Genomic DNA, 15,951 nt, shown 5'->3' with positions numbered 1-15,951 from the left:
ACGTTTGACTAATCATAGAGCTCTGTGTTCATCTGGCCAATAAGCGATGTGTCAAATTGAATAGCATCCATTTACTAGTTTCACTTTAGGGATAAAGTTTCGTAAACAATTCCCAGATGTCGCTTAAGTCAGTTTCTCTTTTCAGTTTCGTTTCTACTATTCGTGTAATCAGCGTACCAGATAAATTCATCGAAATTGTAGTTTGGTTATTAGTTCGTTTCCGTTTGTTTCGTGATCGCATCGAATGGTCAATTGCAATATTATTTATATAAACAAACTGATAGATTACGGGATTCGTATGCGATCACCCGGTTTCGAGTAGCTGATAAGAGATAGAATCGACAATTTTCTACAAATTGTGACAGCGAATATATCTATACATGGTAAAAAAAAGGCGCATCACATTAATTAATTTATTTACGTATATGATTACAGTGCATGTAACAAAGATATTTACATTGTAAAGATCGAATTGATTGTTGAATCTCATTGAAAATAAAATGGGAGACTCCGAAGAGGAGAACGAGAAAGACTTGGTGTCTGACCTCAACATCACTGGTTTTCTCTTTGGCAATATTGATGATAATGGTCAGTTGGAGGATGATATCTTGGATCCCGAAGCAAAACAACACTTAGCTTCGCTCAGTCGCCTTGGTTTAAGCTCATTCATTAGTGAGATGATGTCTAATGACTGTACCACTGAGGAAAAAGAAAACAACAAAGTAGATGATAAGGCAGAGGGTCAAAACACAACTGTAAATGATACCGATGTGGATTATTTCACAAAATCGCCTACTGCGCTTGATTTTTCTGATATAAATGAATTAGCAGATGATATAAACGATGATGCCCGTTAGTACTTATGCTTGCATTTTATACAATTTATATATATAATGGATATTTATTTATAATAAACATTTAAACTCATTAATATAATCTTAATACAGATTTTTTAATTAAAAAATATAATTAATATAAGGAACCATAAGTTATGAATATAATATTGCAATTTGTTTTTAGTAAAAAGTAATACAATTGATAAGAGATTAGACAAGGAGAATGCCGATTATGATGCTGATGATGAAGAGGTTATCAACAAGTCAGATACACAGTTGATGCCACCTCCACCAATACCTGAGGAAAAAGAAGCGTTAACTGCAGAGGAAGCAGAGGCGGCGCGTCAACGTAAATTAGAGACGCCTTTAGCTTCTATGCTACCTTCCAAGTATGCCAATATCGACGTTACTGAATTATTTCCGGACTTTCGCGCCAATAAGGTTCTCAGATTCTCGAGATTATTTGGCCCGGGCAAGCCGAGCAGTTTGCCACAAATATGGAGAGGTGTAAGAAAGCGACGTAAAAAGAAAAAGCATCATGATATCAAAGATTCCGACTCTGGATCTGATCAGGATGATAAAAAGCCTAAATTTAAGGTATATTTTAATACATCTTCATGTATCTAATTTTATATTTAAATGAAATTAAAAAATTTTTTCAGTACGATTAATTTTCCTCCAAGTTATACAAATCCATTTGTCTCAGGGTTGGATAATGCAGTACGGTCCCGAGCCTAGCACGGAAGCATGTCGCTCAGATGACGAAAACAAGCTTCTATTACCAGTAGAAGACAAAGAGCAGACTGGTAAGACAGGTGAAACCGGAGAGAATGGCGATATGGGACCCAAAGTGGCAGACTGGAGATTTGGACCAGCACAGTTGTGGTACGACATGTTGGAGGTTCCCGAAACTGGAGACGGATTCAACTATGGTTTTCAAACGAAGGATAAAGTGCGATTATTTTATCATGTTAATGTTGGTTGATATTAAAATTAATGTGTTACAACGTATGTTTCTTAATATCGAATTTTCATCAGGCGGAAGACCAAGGGATCGATAAATTGGAGACCAAGATTGAAGAATTTGCTGATGATGCATTTTTGATGGTATCACAGTTACACTGGGAGGACGATGTTGTGTGGAATGGAGACGATATAAAGCATAAAGTAATTTTAATAATGAAACAATTGTTATCACATATGCAATAATGAAGATAACATTTATTTCTTATTCCATAGGTAATGCAAAAATTAAATAGTAAGAATAACGCAGCTGGCTGGGTGCCCTCGAGCGGCAATAGAACTGCTCAAGCCTTTAGTCAACCAGGAAAAGGTGCTCCGGTTACAGTTGCGCCTAATGTCAGATTGGCTACTTCGCAAATCGCAACGCCGTTACACATGCAATCTCAGAAGAATAAAATAAATATGGGCAAGGGAAATCAACAACAACAACGTGAGGAAAATTACGATGATACCTGGTACTCGATATTTCCTGTGGAAAACGAGGAACTAGTTTACGGTTTATGGGAAGAAGAGGTTATCTGGGATCCGGAGAATATGAAGAAGATCCCGAAGCCGAAGATACTCACGTTAGATCCAAACGACGAAAATATAGTTTTAGGCATACCGGACGATATTGATCCCGCTCTTCTTCACAAGGATAACGGTCCACAGCCTAAGGTAAAAATTCCGCACCCACATGTAAAAAAGAGCAAGTTATTACTGGGCAAGGCGGGCGTCATCAATGTTCTCGAAGAAGATACACCTCCGCCGCCGCCCAAATCACCCGACAGGGATCCGTTTAACATATCAAACGACACGTATTACATGCCCAAATCGTCAGAAACTACATTGAGGCTGAAAGTCGGCGGCGGCAATTTAATACAGCATAGTACTCCGGTAGTGGAGTTACGTGTTCCTTTTGTACAAACGCACATGGGTCCAATGCGATTGAGAAATTTTCATAGGCCGCCGTTGCGAAGGTTCAGCCACGGGCCATTGGCTCATCCAGGCCCGCATAGCGTTCTACCTTTACTAAAACACATTAAGAAGAAGGCTAAGCAACGAGAGCAAGAAAGAATCGCTTCCGGTGGTGGCGATGTGTTCTTCATGAGAACACCTGAAGACTTAACCGGTCGAGACGGGGAATTGGTGCTTGTAGAGTTCTCGGAAGAGCACCCGCCGCTCATGAACCAAGTTGGTATGTGCTCCAAAATGAAGAATTATTACAAGAGAAGAGCCGGTAAAGATCAAGGTCCGCAAACATATAAATATGGAGAAACGGCATACGCTCATACCAGTCCATTTCTGGGCATTCTCACCCCTGGTCAAAGTATCCAGGCGATCGAGAACAACATGTACAGAGCTCCAATTTACGAGCATAAGATTCCTGATACTGATTTCTTAGTTATAAGAACGAGGTATTGTGTTAATATACATATATACACGATTATGTTAGTTTTTCTTTTTTATGCTTGTCAAAGTTTTATATTATTTTAAATTATATTATTTTATATTATTTTAAACTTTGTATTTTTATTTTTTTTTGTTAGTCGTACATATCTTTCTTGCTTGTATATACTTATTTATTTGATTAGAGAGAATTATATCTATTTTTAATTAATTTTATGAATTTTTACAGACAGCAATATTACGTTAGAGAGATGGACGCCTTGTTTGTTGCGGGACAAGAATGCCCTTTGTACGAAGTACCGGGACCTAATTCAAAGAGAGCGAACAATTTCGTGCGCGATTTCCTGCAAGTGTTCATATATAGATTATTTTGGAAGTCGCGCGATACACCTCGACGGATTAAGATGGATGACATAAAGAAAGCTTTCCCGTCCCATAGCGAGAGCAGTATCAGGAAGAGATTAAAACTATGCGCAGACTTTAAAAGAACTGGTGCGTAACTGATATTGGATTGTGTGTGTGTGTGATTTTTTTATAACAAATTATTGCATTAAATCAAATTTTTATAGAAGAAATGTTATATACATATTTTATATGTTTTCTATAAACACACATACTAAAATAATTTATCTCGGAATTTTCTACATGATATAGGAATGGATTCCAACTGGTGGGTGATAAAACCAGACTTTAGATTGCCAACAGAGGAAGAAATTCGCGCTATGGTGTCGCCAGAGCAATGTTGTTCTTACTTCAGCATGATTGCGGCCGAGCAGCGTTTAAAAGACGCCGGATATGGTGAGAAATTCTTATTTACTCCGCAAGACGACGATGATGAAGATATGCAGCTTAAGATGGACGACGAGGTAAAGGTGGCACCATGGAACACGACGCGAGCTTACATACAGGCTATGAAAGGAAAATGCTTGCTACAATTGGCTGGTCCAGCAGATCCAACTGGTTGCGGTGAAGGCTTCTCTTATGTCAGAGTACCGAATAAACCAACTATTAGCAAGGTTTGTTCGAATAAACTTTGTAAAAATGCTTCACATTGTCATATGAAAGAAAAACGTGTTGAATTCAACAAAACTAAAGATATAATACTAATAGTCGTTAATCAATGATTAACATCAATATCTCTTTAAGTAGTTTTCTTAATTTTATAATAATGCTATTTTTAAAAAAATTAAATAGATTAAAAATCTATTAACCAAAGAAGATGGGAATAAATCATAAAACCTTATTCTAACCAGGAGGAGCAAGAAGCTCAACCAAAGAGAACTGTAACTGGCACAGATGCGGATCTAAGGAGATTGTCTTTGAACAATGCGAAAGCATTGTTACGTAAGTTTGGCGTACCCGAGGAAGAGATCAAGAAGCTATCGCGTTGGGAGGTAATCGATGTGGTACGAACTTTATCGACAGAGAAAGCGAAAGCCGGCGAAGAGGGTATGACAAAATTTTCTCGGGGCAATCGTTTCTCTATTGCCGAACATCAAGAGCGTTATAAAGAAGAATGCCAACGTATTTTCGATCTGCAAAATCGTGTACTGTCGTCGAACGAGGTACTGAGCACAGATGAAGGCGAGAGCTCGGAAGAAGATAGCTCGGACATCGAGGAAATGGGTAAGAACATTGAGAACATGTTATCGAATAAAAAGACCAGCACGCAGCTATCATTGGAGCGGGAAGAACAACAGCGACACGAGCTACGAAAAATGCTGATGGGTGAAGCGCAGGAGCAAGAGAATAAGAAGGGCAAGGAAAATAAAAAGAAAGACGAGGAAGAAGACAGTCCGATTAATAATTTTAATGCACAGCAAGGTCGCGTATTGAAAATTTATCGTACGTTCCGCAATCCGGAGGGCAAAGAGTACACGCGAGTCGAATTGGTAAGGAAGCCTGCCGTAATTGATACGTATCTCAAGATCCGCAACTCGAAGGATGAGACATTTATCAAGCAATTTGCCACGTTGGACGAGGCGCAAAAGGAGGAGATGAAACGAGAGAAGCGTAGGCTGCAGGAACAATTGCGGCGGATCAAACGAAATCAGGAGAGGGAACGTATGTTGGGCGGACCGGCGATCGTGAACGGCAGTGTCAATAATTCGAATAACAACAATAATAGCAATAATAATATATTCGATCGCAGCAGCAACAACACTCCGACTACCACTTCCTCGACCAGTATCCTTCCGTTCTGTAATTTCCCATCTTCTTCCACTACCACTACCACTACACTTAAACATCCAAAACCGGAGGTATCACCTCCCAAGCGTAAAAAACCTAAACTTAAGCCAGATCTAAAACTCAAATGCGGCGCCTGCGGCAACGTCGGCCACATGCGCACTAATAAGGCCTGCCCACTTTACCAGAACAGCATCGCCACTGCACCGGTCAATGTCGCGATGACCGAAGAGCAGGAGGAAGAGATTGAAAAGCAGTTGAACACCGATGATCAGGATTTGGTAAATGTCGATGGTACCAAAGTGAAACTGTCGTCGAAATTGATCAAGGTAAATCAACGTCATTTCCAAATTTAACATTATCCACTAGATCTACATCGACATTTTTTTCTGAATGAGCATGATTTAAGAGAAAAATATAAAAGAGATCGTAAATGAATATTTGACTTGTTTCAGCATGCTGAAGAGATGAAGAGACGTACACTGCTACTTAAAGTACCGAAGGAAGCAGTAAACTCGAAGAAACGCAGAAAACCGCCTACTGATGATCACTGTGATTACTTAAAACGCCATCAAAGACCAGTTAACAGGCGTAGAACTGATCCAGTTGTTGTAATGTCAACGATGTTGGAGAGTATTCTAAATGAAATGAGAGATCTGCCGGATGTGCAGCCTTTCTTATTCCCAGTTAATGCAAAAGTAAATGTTATTTTAACTTATTACCAATACATTGATTAAAACGTCGAGAATAAATCTAAGAGTCTTGAAGAATTTTCGCAAGATATATAAAATAAAAAAAAGAAAGATTAAACGAAAATCTTAAATTAAAATTTTTTAATTATAACTATGAACTTATGTATATGCAGATTTAAATGTGTGACACTTATTAGAAATATCTTTTTTAAAACTCATGTAAAATATTATCATCTATATTATTTGTCATCAGGCAGTTCCCGATTATCATAAAATTATACAACGACCTATGGATCTACAGACTATACGTGAGAATTTAAGATTAAAAAAATATCAAAGTAGAGAAGAGTTTTTGGCGGATGTTAATCAGATTGTGGAAAATTCAACACTTTATAACGGAGCAAAAAGTTCGTTAACTGTGGCCGCTAAAAGAATGCTGGATACGTGCGTCGAGAGGCTCGGTGAAAAAGAGGATCGTTTAATGAGACTAGAGAAAGCCATCAATCCTCTTTTGGATGACGATGACCAAGTTGCCCTCACCTTCATTTTAGATAACGTTATTAACAACAAGTTGAAATCCATGACAGAGGTGTGGCCATTTATGAAACCTGTTAATAAAAAGTTAATAAAAGATTATTATAATATCGTAAAGAGGCCAATGGACCTAGAAACGATATCCAAAAAAGTTTCTGGTAAGAAAGTTAAATCTTGATCTATAATTTACATATAAAAAAAGAAGACACTTTGTATAAATTTTTATTTATTTTTTAAAAATTAATTTAAGTATCTACCTTTAAAATTCTTTTATTTTTAGCGCATAAATATCATAGCCGTCACGACTTTCTCAGGGATATTGAACAGATTTTAGAAAATTGCGTGCTTTATAATGGCAAGGATTCTCATCTCACAAATAAGGCAGAATTGCTAGTTAAAGTGTGTAAAGAAACACTAGATGAGGTACAAACATTTTTAAATATTAATTAAATATATAGAAATTATTAACAGTACAATAGAAATAAGAAATTACTGAAGCGAAAAGTTAGACTTCGCAGACGATGATAAATTTATTGTATTTTAGTACGATGAACATCTAACACAATTAGAAAACAATATATTGCTTGTGCAAAAACGTGCGATGGAGCAAGCGGATATAGATTCTTCGTGGCTTGGTCCGGACGATGAAAATTATACTATTGCAGAATCTGAATTCAGAAACGTAATATATATTACATTAATTTTTACATTTATCATTTTTATACTTTGTTTATATAGCATATATTTTATTTATTTCATTACTAAACTTTTATTATGTGTTAATATGTAATTCTTAATTTGTTCTACTTTTTTTTAACATTGAATTTATCTTCAGAGTCAGACCAGTTCTCCAGAGAATCCATTTGGCAAGTCAAACATGGATGACTTCGATTTCGTAGATGTAGAAGGAGATATGGAAATGGACGTTGATAGAAACTCGAAAAAGAAAGATGTTCTCGAAGAAGGTAAAATAGTATAATCTGAATTTTATTTTGTATCAATTGAGAAAGCTCTTTCTCTCTCTCTCTTTTGTTAAATATTTTTTCTTTTTCTTCTGCAGATCTTCAATTCTCGAGTGAAGATGAATTCGATGAAGTGCCCTTTGTTACGGACGAACATTCCGGACAAAACGAAATGGAGACGCTAGAGTTGAGCGAGGTCAGGGAGGAAGGTGTAGTACTAGCGGACGATGATAGCCAGCAAGCTGCCGAGGCGATGGTTCAATTAGGTAACGTCGGTTTTTATGTGGGCGAGCAACAGCTGCTTCAGCAAGGTAAATGCAAAAGATCGAGAAATAAGATTTCAAGTTCGATAATTGATTCTTTTATTATTTGATTCGCTAATCTATTATTTGAAGAAAATTTAGAACTTTTTTTATACAGATGTAGATAATTCTAGAAAGAGGCAAATAATTACAAATATTTTTATATTGAGATTGAGTCTATATATGAGAAACTGTTCGGAAAATAAAACAGTTCTTCTCGGAGAAATAAATTTTTGAATTATTCAGTTGTTTTGAATCATAAGTATTTGATCTTTTGCTAAATAAAATTTCGGTGTTGATGCTTACAGATGAAAGCATGGACGTTGATCCGAATTACGATCCATCGGATTTCCTGCTAGCTGGCTTGCCGGCTAGAGACGATAAAGGCGAAAATAAGATTCAAGATGATCTGGCTGTTTCCGAAAGCGACGATGACGCCGAGAACACCATTCCAAAGCAGGAGTCGCAACAGAACCAACAACAGCAGCAACAATTATCGCAACCGGACGAGGATGTTGGCGGCGATTTGTGGTTCTAAATGCGCGTTTTGTTACTTTGTTGAAGCGATACGAGGGCTATATATCTAACAATGGGCAGATGCATTCACACACACATGGTTAAGGATTCTCAAATCCACAAGTTCATCTTGTATCATTGAAACGAAGAGTAGGATTTACTCTTCGTACATTATGTGCATATATTGTATAGAAACTTGTAAATATAAAATAAAAAATGTTTTTCTTTTCTACTTCAGTGTGTTGACAATCTTGTACAATGTAACAGTATACATACTGCTACATTACTATATAAGTAAAATCTGTCAAATGATGTCGAATCAACAGATTTTTTAAATTACGATCTCTCTCTTTCTCTTGTCATGAAGAGAGACATAATAAATCTTAATTTTAGATTTTACTAAATAATATCACTCGCTAACTCTGTAATCAAATGTGAGTATCTAACACAATGAAAGCTGCAATTTCATGTCTCTATAATCCTACATAAAAAATTGAAAGTTAATTTTAACCTGCATAAAATATGCGCTTTTTAAGTTGCACATTTTAATTTTTGATTATCTCTATATATCTTTCATATCATTCTTTTACATATCTTTTATATTCATATTATTATTCTCGTAATATTTCCATTTCTAATTTTCCTTATTTTATTTTCCAGGGCTCGCCAGCTTTTATCGGCGGTATTTTCTAAGATTTTCTAGCAATTTTTTAATCTTAATTTTACGATGATCACCGATGAAGATCTCGCGCAGAGAATGAATGAAATCTACCAGAGTCTCTCGATCACCGTTTCACCAACGCAGCAAGATAAGATTCTGGACAAGATCGTAAGAATCGTAAAAAATGCGACGAGAGAACAACTGCAGTCCCATCATCCTGGAGTACTCATTACGTGCGCATTGAAGACCCTGCTTCATTACGAGGATCTACTGCATACGGACAGGCTGTGCGAATGGAAGCGTCGACGAAGGTTCAAGATTACCCGTGATTGCTATCATGCTCTGCTGAAAAGTTACCTGCCGGAAAGATCGCGGGATATCGTGGAGACGATCGTGGAGGCCGTCCATCGCGACCGGCTCTGGGAATTCGAGACTTTCTGCTTCGAGCTGATGTGCAGTATATTGAACGTCAGTCGAGCCAGCGGTGGTCTGATCATCCACGCGATCTGGGACAAGTTATCGTCGCCGGAGATCAGCGTCGAGGATGCTCGCGGCATCGTCAGGATACTATACGAGCTGTTGGACGTGTACGAGTGGCCGGCAACGCAAGACACGGTCGTGACAATAGAGAGAATGCTCGGTCTCTTTCACGCCAGTATAATCGCGCGTTTGACGCTGACATCCGGCTTCTCCATCTCGGTGCCACACGCGAATCTCAAGAAGGGTCTGGAGGTTTGCCTGAGAAACACGATAAAGCATCTGCCGAACGACCAGCTGCTGGTGATCGTGCAGCACATGTGCTCGTGGACGGTAGCCGCTGGTGCGACCGACGACTTTGTCCTCGAGTTCGGCAGTACTTTGGAATACGCTGCTTACACGCATCGGGCGGGTCTTTACGAGCAAACTCTCACGCCGACGATATTTCCGCTGCTGATGCGAATGGTAGGATCCGCCAGTCGGCTGACCAGTCTGCTGGGCAACCGGGTGTTGCAGTATCTGTTGGATCGCAAAGAGAACCGAGCGGTCTTCGACACGCCCAGGATCTTCTTCGAGCACACGCGTCTCAATCTGCGCGTCGCAGCCTGTCGCGAGGAGGACCGATCGTTCTTCAAGCTGCACCGCGAATTACTGCACGACAGTCTGCTGAAGAGTCTGGCGAATCACTCGGATATACGGATGAATCTGGAGATGACGTATTGTACCATGTGCCTAATTGCCGTCGAGGTGCCATGTGGCTTCACGGCCGCCGCCTTGGTTTGCCTTGCCATGAATCTGCAAGAGATCGCCCTGCAGCGACACAGCGGTCCCCTGGAGGCAGCCTGCCACATGCACGCTACGATCATCTCCATTATGTCGTTCATTTGTTGGATACACAAGGCTAAAGTTTTCTACAATTACGTAAACAGGATTGTAATGGAGAGAGCGCAATGGGCGCCGCATCTAAATCCTCCTATCCAATCTCAGTATAACTTTGCTGTTCATCACGTTCTCTGGAACAAGCCGGAACTGTTCTTCGTTGACTGGGAAGCACGCTACGGCCTGTGGAAATGTTTCCGTCTAGATCATTCTGACATTAGCCATGACATTACTCGTCTGACATGAACTACATCCATAAATATTGAATAAAGTAAAGGTTTTATAAATGAAAGAGGAGATTCATGGAACTGAAGATTCATAGATTCAATTATATACAATTGAATTTCATATTTAAAAGATCTAATATAAATCTAAAGAATGTCATAAAGTCATCTAAGTTGAGGTTTGAATAAGGATGAAGATTTTTAATTCAATATAAATAAACAAATGATTTGTTGCAATAATAGGAGGATTATTTTTTTATATTATGTATAATAGAAAGATAATTTTTTATATATTTTATTAAATATTAAAAAATAATAAATAATAAATAAAAATAATAAAAATTAAAAAATATAAAAAGTAAAAAAATAAAAATAATCTTATTGAATGTAAGAAAAATTATCTTTCTATTATTGATGCATAAAAAAAGAAATGATCCTTCTATTATAAGTAATATATAAAAAAAATGGTCTTTCTATTATTACGATAATCTATATATATATATAAAGTCTTGTATTTTATTTTATCGAGGTATTAAAAAGTAGCGACGCCATTGCACGAGATCGCGCGCCGCCATCTCAGGGCGCGCCAGAGATCGCATGATTTATGGCTCACTGGGGTTTTGTAATTTCGCAAATAACAAAGTGACTCAGATCTGTCGCCTATACACGAAGCCGCTGTCAACGACTTTGCACCTCGCGGATGCTATTCGCGAGAGAATGCGAACGACGTTCCGACATTTTATACTAATCAACGAGCAAGAACCGTTTTATCCTGATTGCGATACAAAGAGAGTTTGACGGGGATCCTGAGATCGTATTACGGAACCCCTCGTCGTCGCGACACAACGAAAGTGATCGTTGAAAGTTAATTTCTTTGATTCGACGCACTTTCGAAAATTTCGCAAAATCGAAGGTAAATAGGTATTAGTTTGGTCGGTAACAACAATATTCTTTGTCAAACTATTCAAAAAGTTATTTATTAAAAAAGACTTTATATTAAAGAATGGAGTGGAATTTAGCATATATTATAACTTAGCAGTGATTTAAAATTTATATTTATGTAACAATGATGGCTATACTATTAACGTAAGAATTAGAAATTAAATTAAGATAGTATCTGTCTAGTTAATTATAATAATCAACAATTATAATACTTGTAAGTCTAATGTCTCCAACTTCTAATTATATCAAATCTCTTTTATATAGAAACAATGTCTGATGAACAGTTCTCCTTGGTTTGGAACAGCTTTCCGAGAAACCTATCTTCAGGCTTGTACACTTTGTTGACAGATGAGCAACTTGTGGATGTTACACTAGCAGCTGAAGGCCAAATCTTACGAGCACACAAACTGATATTGTCAGTTTGCAGTACATATTTTAGAGATCTCTTCAAGGTACTGATTTGATAGCAACAGTTGTAACATCTTGACATGTTATCGTAGCTTCTTATTGATATTTTGTATATACAGGTAAATTCATGCAAACATCCTATTGTCATACTGAAAGATGTCAATTACCGAGACTTGTCAGCTATGCTGCATTTTATGTATCAAGGAGAGGTTAATATAAAGCAAGAAGATATTGCCAGCTTTCTTAAGGTTGCAGAGACCCTCCAAATAAAAGGATTGACTACAGAATCGGATGAAGTATGTGTTATAATGTGGTTGAAATTATTTTGAAAATACAGATTATCTTATAAAAAATAGTAGCTTAAAAATAAAGATGAGAAGACATCTTTTTTTCTCAGACATTTTGTATAAATTCTATCAAAATATATTGAAAACATGCTCATGTTTTCATGAAATTGATTGCATTGTAGAAACTCGAAGATACTCTCGAAAGAAATGTCGAAGACTTTGAGGATCGTTTCTTTGATGTGGAAAAGGACAAAAGTGATCTCGGTAGCACAGATGAAACAAATGTTTCTGCTATCAGTAGACTAACACATCACATCACAGAGAAGGAGCAATCGACGGCAACGAGGCGGAACACTACAACAGAAAATTCGACAGGAGGAACTAGACAATTCACAGAACAGACGTCAAATGTCACTTGCCATCAGTATAATTGTATGGAAGGCGACTATAAGCTCCCGGACACATTGACAACATTCAGCGAAACATGCAGAATCGCGGGCGTACCGAGCGGAATGGAAGAGTCGCCGTTGGATTGCACGTCTGACGTGAATCAGCCTCAGGAAGCGAAACCCGAACCACTGGATTATAGGGTGGATACGGACACGGAAGCCAGATACAAATCATATACGACAGAGAAAATACTCCATAACTCCGAGGAGAACGCGCAACAGAAACAAGGTAGTGATCCCTCTTCTCGTTCTGTCGGCATCTCGTACTTTAAAGACGACGCTATCGGCGTATTTAAAGATGACGTCGTCAAAACGTCAGCGAGCGTCCGGAGCTGAAACGCCCTTCGACAAAGAGAAAAGTTTGCTGTACCAGCGGTACCGGCGCCTCAAAGGTTTGATGCTCTCAAATGTTGCCACAGATGGATGTATACTTTGTTATTGAAAATCATTATCACGTGTTTGATTGTGATGCAAGTTCCTTAAGCACTTTTATACATATTTTTTAATTAACCCCCGGTATCCAGCCAATATCGACGGCTCTCAGATTTTACTATCATTCCTCCAACAAGTGATAATATCTCCTTACAAATTTCTAACGATCTAACAAGAAATATTTGTGATGATGTGTTTCTATATCTTTTCATTGTACATTGAAATGTGATATAAATTGATTTGCTCGTTAAAATGCAACGCCGGGGGTTAAAATCAATCTAGTTTCTACGATCAATGCAATATCATGTTTTGCATGTTCACGCGAATGGGTGTTTCAAATCCGAGCAAGCGTTGTATCACGAATTCTATATATTCCGCATTCACCAGGCATCTCATTAGCCATGAATGTTTAGAGAAAGCGATGTTATCTTACAGATTATGCGCCAGACATGCAGTTAATTCCCTACAATCAGAATTCACAAAATCAGCCGTTCGGTACGTTTTACATCTTTATCGCATTATTCGCTTATTCACAATTTTAACTTATTCAGCTGCATGTTTGAGAAGAAAATTAATTCGCAAGATCCATTTTTTTAAATCCATTTCTTGGATGAAAAAACAATGCGTATAATTAGTTTTATATTTCATTGCTTGCAAATTGATTTCTTATCAAAAGATGTTTCACTTTTTTACTATTACATTTAATATAATATTGTGTGCACATAAAATAAATACGTTATCGTTTTGAATCAATTTCTTGAATGGGGAATAAAAGCACAAATTGTCATCGACTTTCCTTTTATCGATCTTTTATCAACTTTTAATTTACGCAAAGGTATCTTATTCATATTGCATTCTTTTCAGTGTCTCAAAAGAGTCGCATCTTATCGTGCACAATGCTTATATACACGATAATTCTTTCGTCGCTCTCTCTTCCCGTTTCTCTTCCTACATTTACATATTTATATATATATACACATCGTACTATCAAAAACATACATGGTTTCTCGCATTTTATATATCTCTCAATAGCTTCATCGGGCAAACGATGCGCAGCATCTTCTTACATTCTTTTATTTTCAACAGATTTCAACAACGTGACGGCGTTTCGAGGCGATTTCGCGTACGACACGACGAATGCCAGCAACAAAGGTCGACGTACCGTCAAGGGTATCCCAGGCAGCAGTCTGCCATTGGAGACGACGTTGCGCGTCGTCTCGGAGCTGGGTCCTACGCTGCGCATGGAGCGCGGCAAGGTAATACGCATGTACGCGTGCCCGTGGTGCCTACGTCACTTCACGCGCAAGGAGAATCTTAAACTCCATGTCCGTTATATACACGGTCCGCTTGAAAGTCTCACGTGTAAGCTTTGTGGCAATAAATATAAGAACAGTAATAGTCTGCGTGTACACTCCTACCTCTATCACAACGCCAAGCGTGATAAGCAGCACGGCAAGTCATTGACGGCCGGTGGTGACGACGGTGGCGGGGACGCGTAAAGAAACAGTTCTTTTCCGAGGAGAAGTTTTTGAGAAGAAGCTTCTTTTTTCTCTTTGTTTTTTTTTTCTACGAGCTCCCGCGCCGAGGACATTGAATATTCGCGCATTGAGACGAGTATGAAATTAGCGAGCGCTGCGAAAAGAGTGGAATTTGTTATATTTATACCTATCTACCTACGCATTAATCCGGCACACAATCTTCTAGATACAGTACTAATAAGTACCGAGTATTTCTATACGTTGCTAGATAAGCGGAAGGTTTATAGAAATAAAGAACGCCTTATTGTGTATACACGTGCTTACAGACCTGTCTACTTGTCTTTCCATCCACTGTCCAGACCTCATCATGGAAACTTCTTTAGTTCACCAATTCTTTCTCATATACTGAATGTATATATGATGAATATATGTAATGAGTACTTTATCTCTCCATATATATCGCCGTGTTACATAATTAAACAGAGAGCGATAATAATTCGTAACATGATTCGAGGTCCTTATCACACAGAACTTCTGAGATTCAGAAGACTAAAAATTTAATTCTACAGTTTATGCAAATTGATAATTTCTTTTTCAGAGGAGATAATCTTTTTGAATTTAGAAATAAAATTGCAAATTAATAAAAAAATGTGCTAATTTCTAAAAAACATGTATCTGTGTATGTTATAATTAATCGATTAATGGTTTTAAAATTGCAATATATTATTTTTTACTGCAGAATTTTGCGATCTTATATTATCATATATATAATTTATAAAGTTTTTTAAAAGAAGCACTCTGAGCAACATCAAAGTGGCAGTGAATATTGGAACGCAGCCAATATCGATCATATGATCAATGACATTTGCGCAGGCATAAACTTTTGTGAGATTTCTCCGAAAGATTTTTCATAGATAAAAGCTAAAAACGAGGTTCTATCTAAATTTTTTTGAATGATTTATTTATATCTTTTCGTCGTCTTCCCATTTTTTTACGAATATTACAAAAAGAATCTTTCTGGAATCGACTAGAATGTTTTTTCGATTTTGACATGTTCCTACAATAACACGTTCGCAGAATGAGAATTACTCGCTCATAAGAAAGAAATATCTGTTATAAAAAAGAAAAAAAGAAGATGCGTGGAAAAATTGTGGAGATAAAACAAATAATTTGCACTTAAATAATATCAGATTAGTTTAGAAAATTTGAAAAATGTTACTAGAAATAAATCCAAAGTTGAAATTTTATATTATGAAAAGAAAGCAACAGAAGA

At 37.5% G+C, this 15,951-nt stretch overlaps 3 protein-coding genes across 5 annotated transcripts; all 3 read left to right on the top strand.

Annotated features, from left to right (window-relative positions):
* Positions 1–171: 171 nt before the first annotated feature.
* Positions 172–8,673, top strand: Taf1 (TATA-box binding protein associated factor 1). The gene is made up of 16 exons (XM_083090612.1): positions 172–383; positions 467–852; positions 1,021–1,433; positions 1,543–1,788; positions 1,875–2,003; positions 2,076–3,256; positions 3,478–3,740; positions 3,903–4,264; positions 4,502–5,764; positions 5,891–6,133; positions 6,381–6,819; positions 6,942–7,084; positions 7,206–7,343; positions 7,497–7,626; positions 7,722–7,934; positions 8,234–8,673. The coding sequence occupies exons 2-16, from the start codon at positions 501–503 to the stop codon at positions 8,461–8,463; spliced, it is 5,745 nt and encodes a 1,914-aa protein (XP_082946738.1). The 5' UTR covers positions 172–383; positions 467–500; the 3' UTR covers positions 8,464–8,673.
* Positions 8,674–8,774: 101 nt separating this feature from the next.
* Positions 8,775–11,595, top strand: LOC145966515 (protein EFR3 homolog A). The gene is made up of 2 exons (XM_083090615.1): positions 8,775–10,729; positions 11,212–11,595. The coding sequence occupies exon 1, from the start codon at positions 9,169–9,171 to the stop codon at positions 10,702–10,704; it is 1,536 nt and encodes a 511-aa protein (XP_082946741.1). The 5' UTR covers positions 8,775–9,168; the 3' UTR covers positions 10,705–10,729; positions 11,212–11,595.
* On the top strand, positions 11,265–14,991 carry LOC145966516 (uncharacterized). Of its 3 annotated transcripts, none has more exons than XM_083090616.1 (6): positions 11,267–11,595; positions 11,889–12,076; positions 12,125–12,328; positions 12,502–12,997; positions 13,636–13,695; positions 14,287–14,991. In XM_083090616.1, exons 2-6 carry the CDS (start codon positions 11,894–11,896, stop codon positions 14,697–14,699), a joined length of 1,356 nt encoding a protein of 451 aa, XP_082946742.1. In that variant the 5' UTR covers positions 11,267–11,595; positions 11,889–11,893; the 3' UTR covers positions 14,700–14,991. The 3 variants fall into 3 exon arrangements, with proteins under 3 accessions (XP_082946744.1, XP_082946742.1, XP_082946743.1); XM_083090617.1 differs by having other exon boundaries at positions 11,270–11,595; positions 12,152–12,328; XM_083090618.1 differs by lacking the exon at positions 13,636–13,695 and having other exon boundaries at positions 11,265–11,595.
* Positions 14,992–15,951: the final 960 nt, after the last annotated feature.

The sequence above is a fragment of the Camponotus vicinus genome, unplaced genomic scaffold (assembly GCF_025532165.1).
Source record: "Camponotus vicinus isolate PSW18456_S1 unplaced genomic scaffold, iyCamVici1.0 SCAF_2, whole genome shotgun sequence".
Taxonomy (NCBI): domain Eukaryota; kingdom Metazoa; phylum Arthropoda; class Insecta; order Hymenoptera; family Formicidae; genus Camponotus; species Camponotus vicinus.
This window is presented reverse-complemented; position numbering and strand designations above follow the sequence as displayed.

Bases quoted from the DNA above. Each gene is read 5' to 3' on its own strand.
- Taf1 (XM_083090612.1), top strand. From the start codon at position 501: ATGGGAGACTCCGAAGAGGAGAACGAGAAAGACTTGGTGTCTGACCTC. The intron at 5,765-5,890 runs GTAAATCAACGT...GACTTGTTTCAG, and splicing joins TGTCGTCGAAATTGATCAAG to CATGCTGAAGAGATGAAGAG. The intron at 7,627-7,721 runs GTAAAATAGTAT...TTTCTTCTGCAG, and splicing joins GAAAGATGTTCTCGAAGAAG to ATCTTCAATTCTCGAGTGAA.
- LOC145966515 (XM_083090615.1), top strand. From the start codon at position 9,169: ATGATCACCGATGAAGATCTCGCGCAGAGAATGAATGAAATCTACCAG.
- LOC145966516 (XM_083090616.1), top strand. From the start codon at position 11,894: ATGTCTGATGAACAGTTCTCCTTGGTTTGGAACAGCTTTCCGAGAAAC. The intron at 12,077-12,124 runs GTACTGATTTGA...ATGTTATCGTAG, and splicing joins ATTTTAGAGATCTCTTCAAG to CTTCTTATTGATATTTTGTA. The intron at 12,329-12,501 runs GTATGTGTTATA...ATTGCATTGTAG, and splicing joins TGACTACAGAATCGGATGAA to AAACTCGAAGATACTCTCGA.